This window comes from Coffea eugenioides, chromosome 2, assembly GCF_003713205.1.
Source record: "Coffea eugenioides isolate CCC68of chromosome 2, Ceug_1.0, whole genome shotgun sequence".
Lineage (NCBI taxonomy): Eukaryota > Viridiplantae > Streptophyta > Magnoliopsida > Gentianales > Rubiaceae > Coffea > Coffea eugenioides.
The window spans coordinates 12,942,336-12,962,341 of NC_040036.1; the positions used below are offsets into that span (position 1 = coordinate 12,942,336).

Here is a 20,006-nt window from a genome sequence, read left to right on the forward strand (position 1 = left end):
CTCTTTGGGGAGAATTGGGAGTTAATAGGGGGCTAAAATATATATACACAGGCGAAGAAATTCTCAACAAGGGAAATTAGTGGAGTTGTATTTTTTATTTTCTTTATTTTTTTTTTTTTGTGGTGCCGTTTGTTTGATGGGATGACGTGGCATTTTCTTACGGGTGAGAAAAAGGAAATACACGTGCGCTACACTCTATGTTTTATTGTCCTTGTCACCGGTGGCCAAATCCAGGACGAAGCTTCTATTTTCTTTTTGTTACTTTCTAAGATAATATTAAATGGCTAAAATGTGACTTTTTATGCTTACTCGGTTAAAATCTCAAAGGTGGTCGTGTTTTTTTATTTACCTATATGGTGTATATATTTTTCCAAAAGTATATTTAGATTATTTACTAATTTTTCCTTGGAACCACAAAAATTTAATTATATAGCTAAATATGTGCGTGGATCAAGCAGTATAAGTGTATAACTCTATTTGCAAGCTGTACCAAAATAATGTACAAAAGAGAAATTGAAAAAAGAAAACCACCAAAAGAGATCGAAAGACATTATGCTCACATGGTTTCAAACATGGAAAAAACTTATCCAGTTAATAATTTGATTATATTTTATTTATTTACTAGTTTTTAGCCCATTATTTGAACGGGACTGCATATAATTTGTTGAAAGATTTTTAAAAACGAAAACGATAAGTTGATTGAGAAAAAGATTTAGTAAGGCATAATATAAATGAATATATATAAAGCAAAAATTAATAAATTGGTTGAAAGTTATTATAAATAAGGAAGTAAAAAAAGAAAATTTAATATTATCGCAAAAAGATAGATAATTATAAATAAAAAAATCAAACATTAAAGAGGCTCACGTGACGAAAAGATAAATAATCCATTTGGTAGAACATGAATACATCCAATTCAACAAGTTACCATATATGTAATTGAAAACATCATTTCATTTCATATATATATATAATTAATTTTCTATATATTAACAGTGTATACAGTTTCATCACTGGATGCATGACACATAATTTAAATTTGAATTTAAAACTCAAATTTTATATATGTATCATGCATCCAACCATAACGGTGCATACATTATAAATGTATATAAGATTAATTCATATGTGTGTGTGATTTATCAACATAATATAAATTAAGGTCTTGTTTGGATTGCAATTTTTTGTAGTTTTTATAAAAAATGTATTATAGTAATTTAATATATGTGAGATAAAAAATTGATTAATAAATATGTTCATGAAAAACATAAAATTTTTTTTGTGAAAACTGGCTTTTCAAATAAGGCCCAAAGCTTAGCATTGTGATTTTGCCTTCCAAGTTACACGTTTCATATACCTTTTTTTTTTCTCTCAATTTTCTATCTTAAACTTTTACTTTATGCTCCGAGTTAACGTTACTTTCGTTTGCGGAGTATATTTTCCTTTCTAGTAAATAGTTCTCCAAATTAAAATTCTACAAAGTTGAAGTTCGAAAGGAAATGATTTTGAGCCAAAATTGGTAAATCCGCTTAGAAGAAATAATATACCATACGAAAAGAAAACGCGGGTGCGAAGGAGAGATCGCCGTCAATTAAATGGTGACATTGACGGTCAAAATTACTACGTTTGTCATAGTACAACGGGTCGAGGGGAAAAGAGGCAGGAGCGGTCATATGAATAGTTCACGGTTAGATTTTGGCCAAAAAAATGTGTGATTCAAATCGCTAATTGTATATCGATTTTGAGAAGTGTATGATATTCATAAAATTTTGTATTAAAATTATACGTTATATAAATAAAATTACGTCATAAACAATTAAAATTATACACCGTTAAAAATAACCAAAATCACCAAAAATGTTTGCACCTGCAAGTCTGCAACCATCCCTGTCCCTTGTCCGAGTGCGCGCGCGCAGGGGGGAGAGGGGGATGGGTCCTTAAAAGCAATTGAATTGATCAGCGTAGTGGTATGAATTATGATGGAAGTTTGACGGGACCAGAGGACCTGCCTGCTGAATTCTGCTGCTTCTAGATGGCCTTTTACATGTCTCTGCAGTGGCTCTTCTAGAAGATTGACAAAAGATATCCATCAACTTTCTCTCTCACATCGTTCACGGCAATAAATTGTCATGCCTCAGCCTCACCACTCATCCACTGAAGTTCGGTCCCATACTACTATGAATATAACATTTAATGATCGTTGATCAATGGCCTTTTTGTAGAAATTTGTTGAAAATATTCCTTAAATTTTGCTAAATAAACTTTTTCATCCTTCACTTTTAAAATATTAACTTTAAATCCCTTACAAATTTAAGTTAGTAAAATTTAGTCTAAATCTAAATTTTCGATCATTTTTTAGCCTGAAATCATTGTTTAACTCACATACAATCATTTTTTATGTACAGCAAAAGTCAAATTTCACTTGTTTAGTGACAAAAACAAATATTATAAATTGGATCATATCCAACTTTTTTTAGGAAAAAAATGTAATTTGGATTAGAGTCTATTTTCTAGGAGTAAAGATAAATACAGATCGGATCATTTTGTTTAATTAAAAATGAAATCTAACTTTTTTGCTCTGAAAAAAAAATGATGTATTGGTCATGTGATGAATTCAGGGTGTCAAAAACCTAAATTGGGATCAAATTTTACCAACTTAATTTTCTAAAGGATATAAAATTACTATTTTAAAAGTGAATGACGAAAAAATTCATTTAATGAAAATGTGAGACATATTTTGAACCATTTTTCCTTTTTATTTCTTTACCTTTTTTTTTTTTTTTACAAACATCATAATTTCAGAGCACTAATGACAATAAAATACAACCACACAACAAATTTGAAAAGCTAACAATGATTACAACATACTGAAAAATTAACAAAGATTACACTTGAAAGTTTCAAAATATATTCCAAATTTGGATAAAACTCATATTCAGTCCAATTGACATATCAGCATGTTTTCAATTACTAGTTAACTACTTCAAATTGAATATCAAGTTGAGCAGTGGCACAATAAATTTTAGATCTAACAAAGAACGTATTTTGAAAATGAAAGGTGAGATATTTCAAGTAATGATACATTACAGCCATTTGACATTAATGTTTAACATATTAATGCATGGTTGGAAATTGTTATTATTGTCTTTATCTTGTAGTAGATAAAATCTTAGCTGCCAATTGTATTTGTCGCAGCAATATATGGGCACCTTAATAGAATCACTCAATCATTAATTATAAAAAAGTGTGAATTTGAAAAAAGAGTTAAAACTCTTACCCACTCAATCATTAATTATAAAAAAAAATTAAGCTTATTGTAATTGGAATTTAAACACCCTTTTGGAGATCACAATGTCACATCCAAGGCTCCCGGAAGGAAGGTACACAAGGACAGTTGTCGTGTACTCATATAACACACAACCTCTTCATGCCTTAAATTCGCATATTTACTTTCACATAAAGGGTTCATAAAAGAACCTATAGAACATAGGACACATGATAACCAACTCCTTTAGTGGGGGTTGGCCACCACCTTCAGTATGAGGTGGGGGTCAAGGATTTAACCATGGCTTCTATCAAAAAATTGTCACTTAATATAATTTTATTTAAAATTTATGTGAGTGATGATGATTTAGTCCCTTTGATTTTCCGTCATCCTGTAAATGTAGATGATGACAAATAAGAAAAAAAAAAAAAAAACATATGACACATGATGTCGAATAATTGAGTACAATAATAGTAGTACTTTTCTTTAACTGTCAGGAGCCCGATGGCTCGTTAATGATTAAGACGCTAGCGTTTTCTCATCAACACCTAAATATGGAATTTGCGAATTCCAAAGAGCAGTAAATATGTAGGCACACACACATAATATATGTACATGTATTATGCTTTTCTTGTAAAAACTAACATCATCGAGATTGAGGAGTGTCTAGTAAATGGATATGAGGGGTAGGATTGGATTTGGTTATAACCTAAATCCATTGTTTGGTGTATTGTGAGAATTTATATGAGAATGAATCAAAGTAGTATTAAATTTTGCCATCTATCATTCTCTACTTGTAGCTTGAGTTTCAAATTAATAAACCCTTTAATGGTTGAAAATCTTTCCACTTCCGGGCCAAACAAGTAAAGGGGGAATGACCGAAAGACCTCATTAAGATTTAAGAGATTGTTTCTCATTTTCTCAAGAGTACAATTCGATATTATATCTCGGTTTTTAACAAACTTGAAGAAGCAAAAGTTGTTCTCAAACCTATTGAACGACTTTTGCCATTAATCTTTTTTTTTTTTAAGAAAACCAAAAAAAACTTGAACTAAGCTAAAAACGAAAGTCTGGAAAGCAAGTCACACAAAGCCCACAAATATATTTTAAAAAATACTAATAGATTATGATCACAAAAATTACAAAAACAGATTATAGCAGGCCAAATAATAGAGCTGCAAACCTGAACCAGTATGCTACTGCGGACAAAATCGATTCATTCTTGCAGCCGGCTAACACATGATATAATCCTTAACAGCTCGCCCCGCCCTTGGTGACATTTGTAGTGGGTGGCGATTCCTTTTCTAAGCATCGCATGCTTCGCAGCAAACGTCCCGCCTTTACGGTTCTATCACCCAATTTGACTTGTACTGCCATACCAAATGCGTTTCTTTCTTTTTTTAATAAAAGTTTTGGATGAATCTGGCTCGGATTATCTTTACGGTCCCTCCGAAACTGTAGTTGTTACAGATCGTTTATTAACATAATTCTCACATCGACAGTGAGATTCAAATATAATTTTGTAAAGAAATGACGTATCCTGACCAGTTGAATCAACTTGTGCTGACAAGTTTGTTCCTAGTTCTATCACCCTATTTGATGCTAAGTCCCTCACAATTGAAGTCCATTTGTGGAGCACAACATTTAACTGCGACAATCAGTAAACTATGGGATCATAGTAAAAATTAAATAACCAAAAAACCCGTATATGGCAATTTTAAAAGAAGAACAGCAAGGATTTCAAAAAAAACTTTTTGGAATCCAATCCAAATACGTCAAGGAAATATGCAAACTTTGATGGATACTTGCTTGGTAGGACTACCAAGCAAGTTCCACTTCCACCTTGGTTTCATGGCATAAGAAAATATGTGGTTTGCTTCTAGATGGACGTTTTCTTTTTCGACTAGTAGTCTCTGACCTATTCAACAAACGAACAACATACGTACAGCGTATTTTTTATGCAAGCAAGCCAATCAATATCTGGATAACGCTGGCACAACTAATAGATTAAAAGTACTCCAATCTTTAATAATGGGTCTGGTTAAAATATATTTTAGGTGTTATAATAATATTAATTAGGAAAGTTAACTAAATATACGAGCGGGTAAGCAAAATTAAATAAAAAAAGTATATAGTGCAAGAAAAAATTATTATTATTAATATGTCCATATATATATATATATGATATTTTAGGTGAATTTTATGTGTGGTAACTATTATATATCAATTTGACTGGGTGACTTAAGTTTCCAAAGTTGGATGTCATAAGCATCACAGGAATTTCCAAGCAGAAGACCATTTGAAGAAAATAACTCCCCAATTTTCTCATCCGGCCACCTTCCAGGAATTCCCTAAAACAAATTGACTTGTTGGTAAACATGTTGATGCAAATTACTTTTGTACTTCTACCAATATTAGTCAATAAAGAAAAAAAAAAAAAAGCAAACCAGTTGACCGGCAGTTGAAATCATGAACATTCAACTTTTCTCAGCTCCTGCCCTCTCTAAACTAATTTGTATTAGAGAGTAATTCTAAATCTGCTACTTAATTTATTTACTTGATATGCCACCAAACAAACAGATAGAATTATAAAAATAAGCTCCGGTTCACAACGACAGACAAACACATCCAACAAAATTGATGCTATTGTATGAATAATTGTATGATTAGTAAAATATTTTGTCCGCCACTTTGGTAAAAGCGGATTATGAAAGGTGATTGATTATAAAGGGAAAAAAAAAAACAAAATTAGTCTTGTTTGATTTGAGATCTTAACTTTTAACTTTATTGACTATTGAAAAAAAAAATCTAAAATATAGATACGAAAGCAAAAGACAAACAAACCAAACATAAAAAAGTAAAAATACATATAATAAAAAATTTTAATTATTCAAAATCAGAATATAAAATCAGGTAACGGGATTTAAGTGAGAGCTGGCCCTGTGCGTGTAGCATGAATTTCATTAGATTTTAGAATCCCATGCATCTCCATTTTCAAAGGGCAACGGTTGCGGGCCAAAGAACGTTAAAGATGGAGTTATCGTACAAAAAATATGCTATATATCTATGAAAAAGGATCAATTGATCTTTCTGGCTCCTTATACCTTGGCATGGGTAGTTGTGAATAGACAAAGAAAAACCTACCATTAATGAATTTTGTAATAAATGGAATTGACCGAGATGGGGAAAGTTTCAAAGATCCAAGTGAGATTTTCTTCTCCTGTTACAGCATCCTTTGTTAGCATGCCTCCAAAAGCTGAAAGTTAACATTGATCCTTTGTTATTCTTAGAAATTTTTGTGGAAAATTGTATTGTAATAATTTGATATATGTAAGTTAAAAATGTAATTAAAAAAAATGAGTAAATCTTATACACACTGATAGTGTATACACTATCACCACTTGATTCATGATATATCTGTCAAAGTTGAATTTCAAATTTAAATTTTATATAATTGTCATTTATCCAACGCTAATAGTATATGTATTTTCTATATAAGAAAAATTAATCCTTAAAAAGTATGTTTATAGAAACCGTAAGATTTAATCGGTTGAAAAGACTATCCAAACGTCATGAATATATTGAACCGACCATCCAGACGACTGCGACGGCTTCGCTTGTGCAAATAAAGACCGAGAGACAAAGTGGTCAAAGTTCAAATTTTCCTGGTCTTCTAGAAGACTAATCTTCTGATATCAATCAAGCCACCATAATGAATGATGGTTGGTGTATCCAAATTCCAAGGGGTCGTGTCTGCAGAAAATCCATGAGTACCGATGACAGAAGTATTATTTAAAATAATTATTATAATATTTTTTGTGATATAATGTACGTGAAGTAAAAAAATAATTAATAATATAAAAAAATAAATTTAAAATATGTTTCTAATGTAGGTAAATTATTTTTTAAAAAAATTTATCTATCCAAACACGCTCGTAAATCGTTGTAAGATCCCTATTCCCCTTCAAAAGTTGAAAACGAAATTTAGGTCTATTTCAATGGCTTATACTTCCACAGCCTTTCTTATTCTTAGGCCTTGTTTGGATTGCCTGTTTTCGTCAAAAAATTGCGTCGTTTTCCGTGATCACATTTCCCTATTATCTTTTTTCCTCACATACATCAAATCGTTACAGTAATTTTTCCATGAAAAATCACGGAAAATGTAATCCAAACACAATTTTAATTTCTTACAGCACTTTTTGCCCGCCTCGCCAAAACTACACATTAGTAGTTACTAGTTAGAAGAGATGATTAAACAATTCGTTCAGAAAAAACTTTTCCTATAAAACTTTTTATGATGTAATGCATGTGAAACAAAAAATGATAATTTAAAAACCACATATGAAAAGGACTCCAAAAACTTTTTATTAACCAAAGATAATTGATCAAAAATGAGTATGGTTAAGCCTTTTTTTTTAATTTGCAATCAGAAGGAGGCAAATTATGTAACAAGAAGCTCCCAAAATATTTTTAATTTCCAAAAAAAACAAAAGAAGTTCCCATAAGACTGTCCACAAGCAATGCCTTCACCACTTCTAAAGGTTCCAAGACCTTGTTTTCAGTTGCTTTAAATTTTATAAAGTCTGATTATAAAAATTGATTATGGAGAATAATCAAAAATAGCAAAAGCTACTTTTGGGATATTATAAAATTTACGTTTTTGGTCATAAAAAAATCTAAAATCAGAATACAAAAGTAATCGAAAACATAACAGGAACTGATAATCCAAAATCAGAATCTATAATTAGTTAAAATAATCAACAAAAAACAAAAGCCCTAAATAGAATACTGTATGCCACTTTCCATTCCTAGCCGGTGTTTCTGGTTTCCAATGAGTTTTTGGGCCCATGTGGTTATTAACTGGGCCCATTATAGTTATTGGGCAATTAAAACGAATACGCTAGGACGAACCTGAATTTTCCTTGGATATGTCATAGCCCATTTAGAGAGTGAATGCCCAGCCCAATTACCAGCCAGTACCTTGGAGTTTCTTCGCGCCACTGAATATATTAAAGAATTACAAATAACTAGACCAGTGTAGTCTCATTCTCAAATTCAAAAATCTCTCTCAAAATTCACAAATATCCAGAGCACAGAAATCGCTCAATTTAGGAGAATAAAAACGAAGAAATTTCTCCAAAACATTTGAAAATGTCGGCAGCAACGGCGGGAAAATCAAGCTCGAAGAAGCGAGGCAGTGAATCAGATGTTTCGAAATCGGAGAAGCTGAAGCGAGTCGTCATTGAAGATGATTTCGACGCCGATCTCTCCAAGTACGTCGAAGTTCTATTCCTGTTTTTTCGATTATTTTTGCTCGAATATGTAGATTTAATTAAGAATAAAATGTTGAAATTGCAGTGATATTAAAGGAATTATGACGGCTCTGCAGCAAATTAGGCAGAAAGCTCAACAGGACGGCCAGAAGAAGAACGAAGAAACTATTTCCAGGTTAATTTTCTACGGCTTTTAACCTTTTCCTTATATCTGGATTCACGAAACCAGAATTTGTGTTTGCCTAGTTTTCTATGCATAATTTTGATATTTATGATCCTTTTACCTATTTTGTATTCGTAATTGAAGTTGTATAGTGGTAAGCATGAAAGTCCATTCCTGGTTATGTTTGTCGTCTCTGTGTGTGTGAGTGAGAATGTGTATATGCTGATTTAAGAACTGAGTAAATTGTTATGGAGCTTTCTGTTTTACTTCATGTCTCAAATCTTTGCTCGGATGCCGTTTATGTTGCTGTGAAGATGTATTCAGCCGGTTTTCGTTAGAATGGATGTGAAACAATGCGAGTTTGAAAATGTACCATAGCGAGATTGAAGCATGTGTGGTTTTTGATATTTCTAGCTTACTATAATTGTGTAGCTCTGAAATTTTGCTTCAACTTGTTGGTGATTTTGTAGACCACTAATTCCGCTGCTCTGGATTGAGTTGAAACATCTGTGTTATTGTTTTTTATTTTGCGTATACCAGATTAAACAATACGGATTCCAGAATATTCTACCTTTCAGCTCTTGATATTTCATGTGATTCTTATTTGAGTTGTCTTAGAATTGCTTGGAGAGATTTTGCCCCAAAATACTCTAAATTGGTGATACAGTCATCATGTTGGATGCGTGCACTATCTCAGAGAATCTGACATTAGTTGTAGATTCTGGTTTTAGTATATTTGATGGTATAGTAAAAATGAGTCTAGTGCTGATAAATTATCTATTTTCCGTGAGCTCGAAATTGCTGATGTGCTTAAGAGATTCATGTTTGGGTTGTCCAAGTTCCCAATGGGGTTCGACTAATGACTGGGTGCACTAGTTTATTGCCTGTATTCGTATATATTTTTTATTCCCCTGCCAACTGTTAACTGGCTTTTTGTTCACAGTGTGGCATCAGAGATCAAGTCAAATCTTGATGAGTTGAGAACAAAGCTTGAGAAGGACAGGTGAAAAGTGATCATCCATTATATTCATAGTCCACCTCAAAAATCTTAAGATGTTAAGTTTTTGCTGTGTAGAAGTTTGCTGGAGTAGCATATTTCATCTCCAAGTGAATGGAAAACCATCTCTCATTGTTCTCTTTTCTGCTGAATTTTCAGGCAAGCTTTTGCTAAAGCACTATCAAAGAGCTCAAAAGAGGTTTGCACTGGAATGGCGAAATCAAATTGGCTGAATTTTGCTTGAGTTTAATGCTTTGCTATGAATGGGTACGCTTATGACTTTGCAGTGTGAAAATTTGTTGAAGAATGAATCTACCAAGTTTCAAGCAGTGTATGAGAATTTCTGCAAGGAGAAAACTGTACATGTGCAGGGTTTGAAGGGTAAGCACTTTGAGCATGTGAATTTTGCATAAAATGTCCAATTCCATGGTCAGTTGTACCTCACACAGCAGCACTGTTCCATTTCCGTACCTGTGTTTCTTATGAAAAATTCTCCTCAATTATTTCTAAGAAACACTTTTTAAAAAAAATCACTGACTGAATTTGAGCTCCCCCTTTTCTCCTATCAAGAACAGTCAGATATGGGATCAATTCTTCCTGAAAGATGCTGCTATTTTCCTAACTACCTAGTTATGCCCAATTATGAGTGGAATTGGTAGGGACATAACAATATTTTCATACACGGTGCTGTTTTGCTGTGATTTATACATAGCTTTAAAGTGAAGTTGGTCCTGACTCGGACCTTCAACCATTAAATCATGTTAATTTTATAATATTTTCGTTCCACTCATTTACCTGGTAGGTAAAGGACCTTGGCTGTTAATGACTGCCCTACAAAAGTCTGTAGTGACTGTTATTTATTGTTCTGCAGACGCAATTTCCAAGTACGAGGAAGAAAAGGAAAAATTATTCATGCGATATGAACAATTAAGTGAGCAACCGGATCTCAAGTTATTCCCTGTTCTGTATTTAGAAACAACTTGACTTGCATACTTCCAAATTTTCAGGGAAGAAAGAGAAGAGTATGATAGCTGAACTTGAGAAAGCCTGTGCAAGTAGAATTACTGACTTGGAGGAGTCGCTGAAGAAGAAGAAACAGGTGAACATATAATTCCTCCCTCTCTTTTTGTGCCTGTACGTGTTTATGTGATCTTGTTGACAATGACCTTTCTCTCTTTTTGCCTTGCAGGATGACAAAACTTTTAGCATTCTGAGAAAGACTCTAGGTTCTTTTCTGGATAATGCTTCTGATGAAGACTTCCCACCAGATGATTGAAATTTTGTCGGAACAGTTGTTTGCCACTTTTACTGACCCCGAAATGACAAAAAAATAGCAGTTCTTTCTGTTTTTTGGGTTAAATCTTATATGTAGCTCTCTTCCTCCTAAACACACGTAATACCCTATCCTTTTCCTCTATGCATTTTGTACAGTATATTGGGATGTTACCAGATATTCGTCCAGCTCCCAGTGTTGCCATAGTTGTGAGTTCAATGCCGTTAGCTGTCACACCAGTGTAGTCGAATGTTTGGAAACTTCAGGTCCAAATCTTTCGGCAGCCACTTCTACTTATGGTCAATTGCTCCCGAAGGCCAATTATGATGTCTGCTGGTGTATGTGCATGCCCAATGCAGGAGTCAGTCATTCGCTTACGGCTTATTCCCTTTGAGTGGGAGTCCACCGGACCACATACCTACAAACTCTTGGCGTATGAGCAACTCTTTCGATTATTTACAGGACCAGTAAGTACTCCTGAAGGCTGTTGTGTTATTTGAGTTAATCGTAACGAAAGCCAATTTTAAACTTATTCGTTGTCCACACACGAGTGGTGGTTTTTGGAAAGGTTTTCTCAAATAGTAAGACTTTTGAAAGAACATATTCAGTGAATGCCTAGCTAAAAAATAAACACTTTTTGTGAATGCATCTTTTGAATAAATATCGCATTCAATGAATACGTTTCTCACCCTTAACGAAGAGGTTTGAAAACAACCATCCTCTAAAATTTCTTATAAAAATTCACTCTTTGGGAATTTACTCGTAAGTTTAGTTCATTAGTTTTAAATTCTAATCCATTTGCTCTTAAATACAGTATTTCACAGATAGTTTCAAGTTTTCTTGAATAAAAAGGAAGGTCCCGGGGGGCCTGGTTGGGGTGGGGAAGAGGAGCAAGGGGAAATTTTTTTTCAAAATGAGATACCTATTGGAACCGAACCTAGGATCTATTTTACCGCTAAAACGCAATCCTTTCGTCCTTACCTCTATAAAACGCCTGCATTCAATGGTCGAAAAATACTTATTTCAAAATTTGGACAGGCTTTAACTCGGCAACATGCAGAGTAAAGCTTTTCTCAACTCATCCAAGTCTAGAGGCTTGAACATGCAACATGGGGAACATGCTTTTCTCAAGTCATCCAACTATAAACCAGTGGCACAATAGCCACTGGACTCTGTCAACACTGGTGGGCGGGAGTTCAAACTACCGTAGCCTTCAGAAGAAGGCATCCAGATTCCAGATACAGGAAAAAAGCTAATAATACAGTAGTAACAATTTGCAATCAATGAAAGGCTCAACATTCAAAATAAACAAGGTGAGGCCTTCATTTATGGAACAAAATATGCTGAGTCACAGCACCAACGTCCAGGATACATAGGGCTTTTCCAGCTAACTAAATGGGAAAAAGAACTAGAAGTCTAGAGCATAACTAAGAGTAGCTATCTAATGAACACGGTTGACAGAAAGTGGTCGGCGAGCCTGTTGCACAGATAGAGGGGGTCGCCTGTTGTGAGCCTGCACATTTTGCAAATCCAAGCAAAAGATGGAATAGGAGCATCTTAGAATTTATCCTCGGAAGATTAATGAAATTACCAACATCAATGAAAGTAGTAGTCTGCAAACTGTTCATGCCACTCAACGTAGTTTCTTCCCAGATTTGAAATGATAATAGTTTACTAGAATATTTTTAAGGAAAAACTGCAAGCTGATACGCAGATCTTCAGTAGTTCACAAGTTTAAGACACGACTGAAAGTTTTACTAGATGAGAGATGGCAAGCTCTTGACTCCTCTAAGATGGCTAGACAAACTTCATATTCCATCAGGAATTTCTGCTCATTTTTAGAGTAAATTCCAAAAAGACACAGCTTTATCATTTATTAACATAGATCAACTCATGCATGTTAACTAATCATCCTTTTCCGTCCCACATAAAAGTTCTTCTTTCTCCTGCAGGCTGAGGATTCAGGTGGCCCACCTTTTCTTTTCCCCCTTCTTTTGCGAAGGTTAAACACCAAGGTTTTTCACTCTTTCCAGATTACCACCCAAAGGTCAAAAAATGAAATACGAATCAAAGATTACTTTTTGATTACTTGATTGTCAATGTTGAGGTTCTGAAACTGAACCAATAGATGATGACATAAGTGGTCAGAAAGTTATCTAGCAGTTTTAGGAGCTAGAATGATCAAAGAAAGAGATCCGTACACCAATTTCTGTCACAGAGCGGCAAGAGCAACATCTGACAGATGGTGCTCCATATGGGTACATGAGCAACACTGCACAACCCCCGCACTTGACTTGTCCAACCTGATGATCTGCAAAAGAAACAGCGTAACTCAAAGCCATATCAAAGAAAGTACTCATATAAAACATCATTCAAATCCAAATCATAATGTGTAAAATTCAATGTTGATGACCTTATACACATTTAGTATTTCAACGCCTTTAAAGTAACAAGTGCAAACTTGTTGCAGCATATATTGGGTGGCTGGGAGGATGGGATAAAATTATCTTGAGACGAGCAAGTAAATGCAAGAGTAAGATACTTAACATTAGGATAGCAAAAGCCACTACGCGAACAATAGAATACAGGTTCATGCCAGCCTTTGGTTTTTTGACAGGTCTGCGTACATCTAGAAGTCATGATCAATATGGAATAGCCACACTAACAGGCAAAACCTATTTATGGGACCTGTAACACAAAAATATGGTTCGAAGAGCTATTTGTAGCATATCCTTAACACTAGAAGCAGAAAGGCAGTTACAATCACCATCAGAAACAGCTTTTGACTTTTCAAAACTTGTTCAAAAAATAGAAAGAAAAAAACACTTTCAACTTTTTTAACAATTACTTGTCTATAAGCATCCAAAAAAAGGCAACAGCAAATGATAGTCATATGAAGAAATCCTAGATAAATGGAGTCCTAAAATCAAGCGAAACCTTAGTAGTTTATTTTGTTAATGAAGCCTGTAGAGGCATTATATAAACCATGTCAAGATTAACTTCATTAGCACTGAGTCTCGGTTCTTCATCAAATCTATCCCAAGACCGTCCATACTGAAAATTCAAAATTTTGACGCATATAATCACTGTTAGAATGCATGTCACAGACAGAAAAGAACTTTGCTGTTAACGAGCTGTAAAGTCTATAACAAAAGCATTGGATTTTCTTCAATTCGCCTTCAAACCAGCCAGTTTTAGAAGCATATGACCTCTTCATCTGGAATTTTTAGCTGTATAATGATTGAACATAATTGGAGTAGCTTTCCAGTATCATTCTGCCTCTTTGAACAGCCTCAGAAAGTAGAGTGCACGATCTCTTTATAACTGCCTCATATGTACCCTAGGGGCTCTAGTAGAGTTACATGAACACTTCATCTGGAATTTTGATCAGTACAACGGTTGCACATAACTGGAGTAGCTTTCAGGTATCATTCTGCCTTTTTGAACAGTCTTCGAAAGTCGCATGCAAAATCTCTTTATAACTCCCTAATACGTACCCTAGGGGCTCTCCCAGGGCTATTTGGAAGTCAACTCACAAATCAGTAGTGTATCCAAATAGATGCAGTACTGGACAGGCGAAGGAATCTTCCATGGGAGAGCATATAAGTGGACGGCAAACTTGGCCAAACAAAGTGACTAGTATGAGTATAAATTACCCTTTATGCATAAAATATTAAACTAATATACAAGCTTCATGCTCCCAGGGTAGAATAAGGTGTATCAAAGGCATAAGATCATCTAACTAATTAAACCAAATACAAAATATCGAGATGTGTCCCAAACTCCAATAATTCGTATAGCTGATGGCAGGTTAAAGGAGGAAAGGATAGAAATTATAATATCTTATCCAGGTTTGAATACTAGCAAAACAAAGATTTGAAATATGACCAACAGATTTTAAAACACATGTTTCAGACAAAATCCGAAATCCATTAAATTTTGTGATCTAGTGAAGAAACAAAAAAACCACAAAAACATGAATTCATTAATGAGTGAAAGAACCAATCAAGACCTTCTAGAACAAGGTTGACAGTCTGGCAACAAGAGCACTGGACATATTTGACTCCAGGAGGATACGCAAGCAACAGCCGGCAGGAACCACAAACCATCTGACCCTTTTCTGCATTCAAGTCACACAACCTTGAGGTGAAACCACTAACATAGACCAACCCACATCTCTCAAAGCAGGAAAGTTTTCCAGTAAAGATTTCAGAACCATGAAATCATTTTAAGCAACAATGCAAAGGCATTAACATTTTAGATTAAGAGAAACATAATGCCATCATCCACATTCAGAAGAAGATACACATTCTAGAGCAGATATTATGTGGTTCCTCCACCTTAAAATAACACGGAGGCGGACAAGCATTTGAGAAAGATACAGAAGTTACAGTAACACTCATCCTTGTAGTCAAATGGAAAAAAGATACAGCTATGCTGCCACATTTCAAGATCATATGGCAATTCGAGATGTAATGCCAAAATGTAGTATGGCCAAAAAAAATTCACGTGGGTAAAAAGTACCTAGAGCACCTCAAGGGGTTATGGTGCTGATGAACAACCCAAGGATCCTAATTCCCATCTATCTAAGGGGCTAAATAGATGTCACAATTACAAAATTTCCTTGAATAGTGCTCCAAATTCTCCTTCTTACAATAAAAATCAAGATATCAAGAATAAATCGGTTTCTTGTTTGGGCCTTTGTCATTTTCTTTCACAAGCATCTTATTTCCTCAGAAGTATTCTATGCTAAAATTCGTCATCCTACTCACCACGTAAGGGGCTACATAAAACTTGGAAGTTGGCCTTTTAAGGAGTAAAATATATATCTTGGAGCAGCAACACACTAATTCAGAAAATATTTATACATCAAAACTACATCAAACTATTGGAGTATAATATTAAAGGCAAAGATACCTGATTTCTTTGGGTTTATAGCTTTTCAAGTTGAAGTCATCTGTAAGAGCAGCTCAAGGTACAAACTAGACTTTGTACCTCCATAAACATGAGTTGGCACATTTATTACGGTACATTGCAAAAATATTTCGTTTCCCCTTTTAACACATGACATGCAAAAATATTTTGTTTCCCCTTTTTACACATGACATGCTCGTGAAAACACTCTGTTATGTGTGCAAGATTCAAACCACTAACCACACTTGATTCAAACCATTATCATAAAAAAAAAGATTCAAACCACTAAAAAATTGGGCAGAGTATTTGATTAAAAAAAAGGAAAAAGGAAATTTGAGCGACTATAGAAGAAGACAAGTTATGTTAAAAATGTATGCTTTACACACTTATGTGTAAGAAAAGACTCACCCGAAGGAGATGATACTGCAGGTGGTGGTCGAGGTGGTGTAGGTGGAAGCAACTTCAGTGGAGGTACAGATTTCTGCCCTGGTTGGGACCCTTCATCAATGTATTTGGTTCTGTCTTCATGATTTCTCGTTTGTGTATCTGACAATGACAGGCTAGTTATGATTACATATAATCATAGAAAAATAGACCAAAAATCTAAAAGCATTAAACCTTGCGGGAGGTTGATATCAATCTTTGTTTGTTTGCCCTAAGACAAGATATACATTGTGGTTTCCAATAAACGATAATTAAAATAAACAGAATAGGCTGTTCAAAATTCCATAACACATAAAACAGAATGATGGGCATCTAGAAATAAATAAAAATGAACAAAAGACATCCATTAAAATGACAAGGGATCAAGCAACAATCTTTTATGCTAGAACTTTGAGGTGCAACAATGTGCTCAAATATGTATAAAATGATGAATGGAATTTTTGCTTAAAAGTTCTAAAATATTCTTGTGCAGTAAATCAAGATAGCAGTTTTAATATTTCTTTCCCTCAATCCACAAATTACAAAACAACATGATCATCTGTACAAGGATATTATCATCAAATATAACTATGCATTTGGATTATCCAGCACAAGTTCTCCTTTTCTTTTTTTCTTTTTTAATTTGGCTGTGGCAAAAGGCACCAGTTCTCCTTCTTTTGAACAAACCCCATATGTTGAATACACACAGGTCACTCCTTTTTGAACCTAATGCCAAATTGTGGGCTTGAGTTATCGACAAGATAGGTAAAAGTCCAGCAAGGAAATAGCCTATCATACCCTTTAGTTACTTTAAGCAAATTAAATTAGTATGACCTTCATTTTTGTGCTTCCAATCAAATATTCTATGAGCTTTCTAAAAGTGTTTCTTATTTTTCTTGCAAGCCTTTATATGCTGCAGGCAAAAATTTCCACCCAACAAGATATAAGCAGAATCTAGCAGTCTACCCACAAATAATACACATCATATGATGGACATCATAATGCATAATGAACTAGAGATCCAAAATTAGCAAATGACATAATTCAAAGCTAGCCAAAATTCTACTAAATATTTAGTAAAAGCACATAAAACTGTTTCTGGATGACTAAATACCCTATCTTGATAACCAAACTTTTGCTTGCTAAGTATCCAGCAAAGGAGATGTATGTTTCTTGATTGTATGAGCACAGCCACGACCAATAAACAAAGTCATGGAGTCCAGAAAATAAGTAACAAGGGAGGGCAGGACTTCGTAAACAAGATTGAAATGTTTTCTTAATGAATAAGAATTATCCTGATACTGCAGGGTTGTGCTATCCTTGAAGCAAATCAAGCAATTAAATATGGGCAAATGAGGAGAATGAATCAAGTTCTCCATGAATGTGTTTGCACATTATTGAACAGAAGGATACAAGAATTTAAGATCATAAACACCAAAATGAAGAGAAACAAAATAAAGAGAAAAGTAAAGAACCAAGAAAGATGGTTGGAGAAAAAACTTACCAGCAGGAACAGCTTCTGATGACTGTGAGGCCAGTGGAACTGAGTGCCACCCAGGTGGAGGCCCTTCTTCATTTTCATCCTCTTTTTGCTTGTCCGACATTTCTACGTCTGAAAATTATGAATAAGTTAATTCACTGAAAATTTTCAAAGGGAACAACAGAACATGTTCTATTAAGTAGATGAATAACTCAGAGGACTACAAGAAGGACAAAAACATACATGACAACTGTTATCCAGGAAGGCAGCACCACTACCACAACTTGTCATGATACAGAATTTTAGATGGCTATTGCTGAGTCAAATATAATTAAACAGCTATCAGCTACCATATAAATGTAATCCAATCTGATGAAACTGTCTGCAGGCATTCTTGACCAAAGTCGAGTCCTAGAAAACTCCCAGTCTAATCAGTTGTCATCTTCCCTCAACCCACGCATATGAGGAATAGTACCATCTTCTAGAAATCTTTCCCCATAGAGTGCAACCACTCAAAAAACATTTCAATTTCATGATCAGGGTATAGATATATGCACGTGACATCAAAACCACTTCAGTTCAGGAACTTGAAAAAAGTTTAGCTACATGAATACTGGATTAAGCTTCATACTAATGTATGCAGAAAATGAATTCTTAAATTGGTTCAGAATCTTCGAAGGAAACTGAGATCCTCTGTATATCCCACCATCCTAGTAACAATATGAGAAACTCAAGTAAAAAGATACATTCTGAAGATCACAAGGAAATTTCAACTAAAAGGTAAGGGCCAACTAACTATACACAGAGCAGGGGCGTATTGGTATAATCTCCCTTTCGCCTAATATGTTCCTGATAGATAAATTTTGACCTCCTGTTGACAACATTCTTTAAGTCTCAACCTCTACTTTCTTTCTAGCAGTATTTTGTAATACAGAATTCAATAAAAAAAAACTATACTTTTGCAATTCATTTTTAATCAGACACAAATAGGCTCTGTATCTTTCACTAGTGTCAATATCATAATCATTCATTCAAGTGTAACGTTGAAATGCTAAAAACACCAACCTAATAGACAATTTAATAGGCAAGAAACAGGGTGTTACAAACTCTTGTTATAATCAGGGGAAGGAAATGACCTGTTCCATGACTGACACAGGAAAAATATGTAAAAGATCCACATCTATCTAAAAGGTTTAGCTATCAAAGAACCAAGCAACTTAAGCAGTTTAAGACGTCCCCTCAATCTCAAGTCATGCTTTTGACAACCCAATACTTAGGAAGGGACATGACTTCAGAGCCCCATGCTCAAACGCATTGACTTATGTACTTACACCTTCAAAGCCCTACACTAAAGCCTTGATGAAACCAAGTGACAAAGTTATTTTTTTTCCACACCACTCCTTTATTTGAACACCTGATCAAGTTATTAGACATTTTCCTACGCTTTGTACAGACTATACCACACAGTGCACCGAATTTATACTCTCTCAAGGCACAGTGGTTGTCTGAGACTGTACAATCATGAAGTGCAAGTGAACAAGTACATGTTGTCCTGATTAATGAACTCATACACTAATTAAACCCCTAATCCACCCCCAACAAGATATACATAAACATATTACTAATGATAAAACAAGGAAAAAGAAGGGTACAAGAAAATTCATGAATTTCCATAACTGAAGATCAAAATGTAAAAAGTTTCAGTCTTTGACATTGTTGGGAAAACTGTTCTTCCTTGGGATATAATACCCTTTAACATATAACAAACATACTGACCAGAAGGGTGAACTGGCTGAAAGGTTGCAGGAGGAATTGAAGACCATCCAGGTGGTGGACCATCGACATCTTCATCTTCATCATCTTCATTTTCATTAATTTCTGCATCTTTTTCTTCCTTAACTAAATTTTCTTCTATTTGGGTAGCAATGCAATGAAATCCAGGCGGTGGGCCGTCGTCATCATCATCATCTTCTTCTCCTCCTCCTCCTCCTCCTTTGACGAGGTCTTTCTCTTCAGTCCCCATTCTCTCTTTTTAGTAGTCTTCCTCTGATGCCATACTTTTTTCTTCCGGGTGGCTGTCGCCCAAAGAGCAAATTGCCAAAAGTGTCACTAAACTACACTCTAGTACTTGTTCATGTCACTAAATTTATTCGTTAGCTAAAAATATCATTGAACTAACGAAAAAAGCGTTTTATAGCATTCCGTGTAATCTAGGGTT

General features: G+C 34.5%; 2 protein-coding genes across 2 annotated transcripts; one reads left to right on the plus strand and one right to left on the minus strand.

Moving 5' to 3' along the window:
- The first annotated feature begins 8,364 nt into the window (after positions 1–8,364).
- Positions 8,365–11,190, plus strand: LOC113764041. The gene is made up of 8 exons (XM_027308077.1): positions 8,365–8,538; positions 8,624–8,713; positions 9,645–9,704; positions 9,858–9,897; positions 9,986–10,079; positions 10,570–10,629; positions 10,706–10,797; positions 10,888–11,190. Exons 1-8 carry the CDS (start codon positions 8,417–8,419, stop codon positions 10,972–10,974), a joined length of 645 nt encoding a protein of 214 aa, XP_027163878.1. The 5' UTR covers positions 8,365–8,416; the 3' UTR covers positions 10,975–11,190.
- An 877-nt stretch (positions 11,191–12,067) lies between these two features.
- Positions 12,068–20,006, minus strand: LOC113764144 (protein LOL2-like). Its single transcript, XM_027308211.1, has 6 exons — positions 19,565–20,006; positions 17,813–17,920; positions 16,294–16,431; positions 14,984–15,091; positions 13,173–13,282; positions 12,068–12,484 (listed from the first exon to the last, which is right to left on the minus strand). Exons 1-6 carry the CDS (start codon positions 19,809–19,811, stop codon positions 12,413–12,415), a joined length of 783 nt encoding a protein of 260 aa, XP_027164012.1. The 5' UTR covers positions 19,812–20,006; the 3' UTR covers positions 12,068–12,412.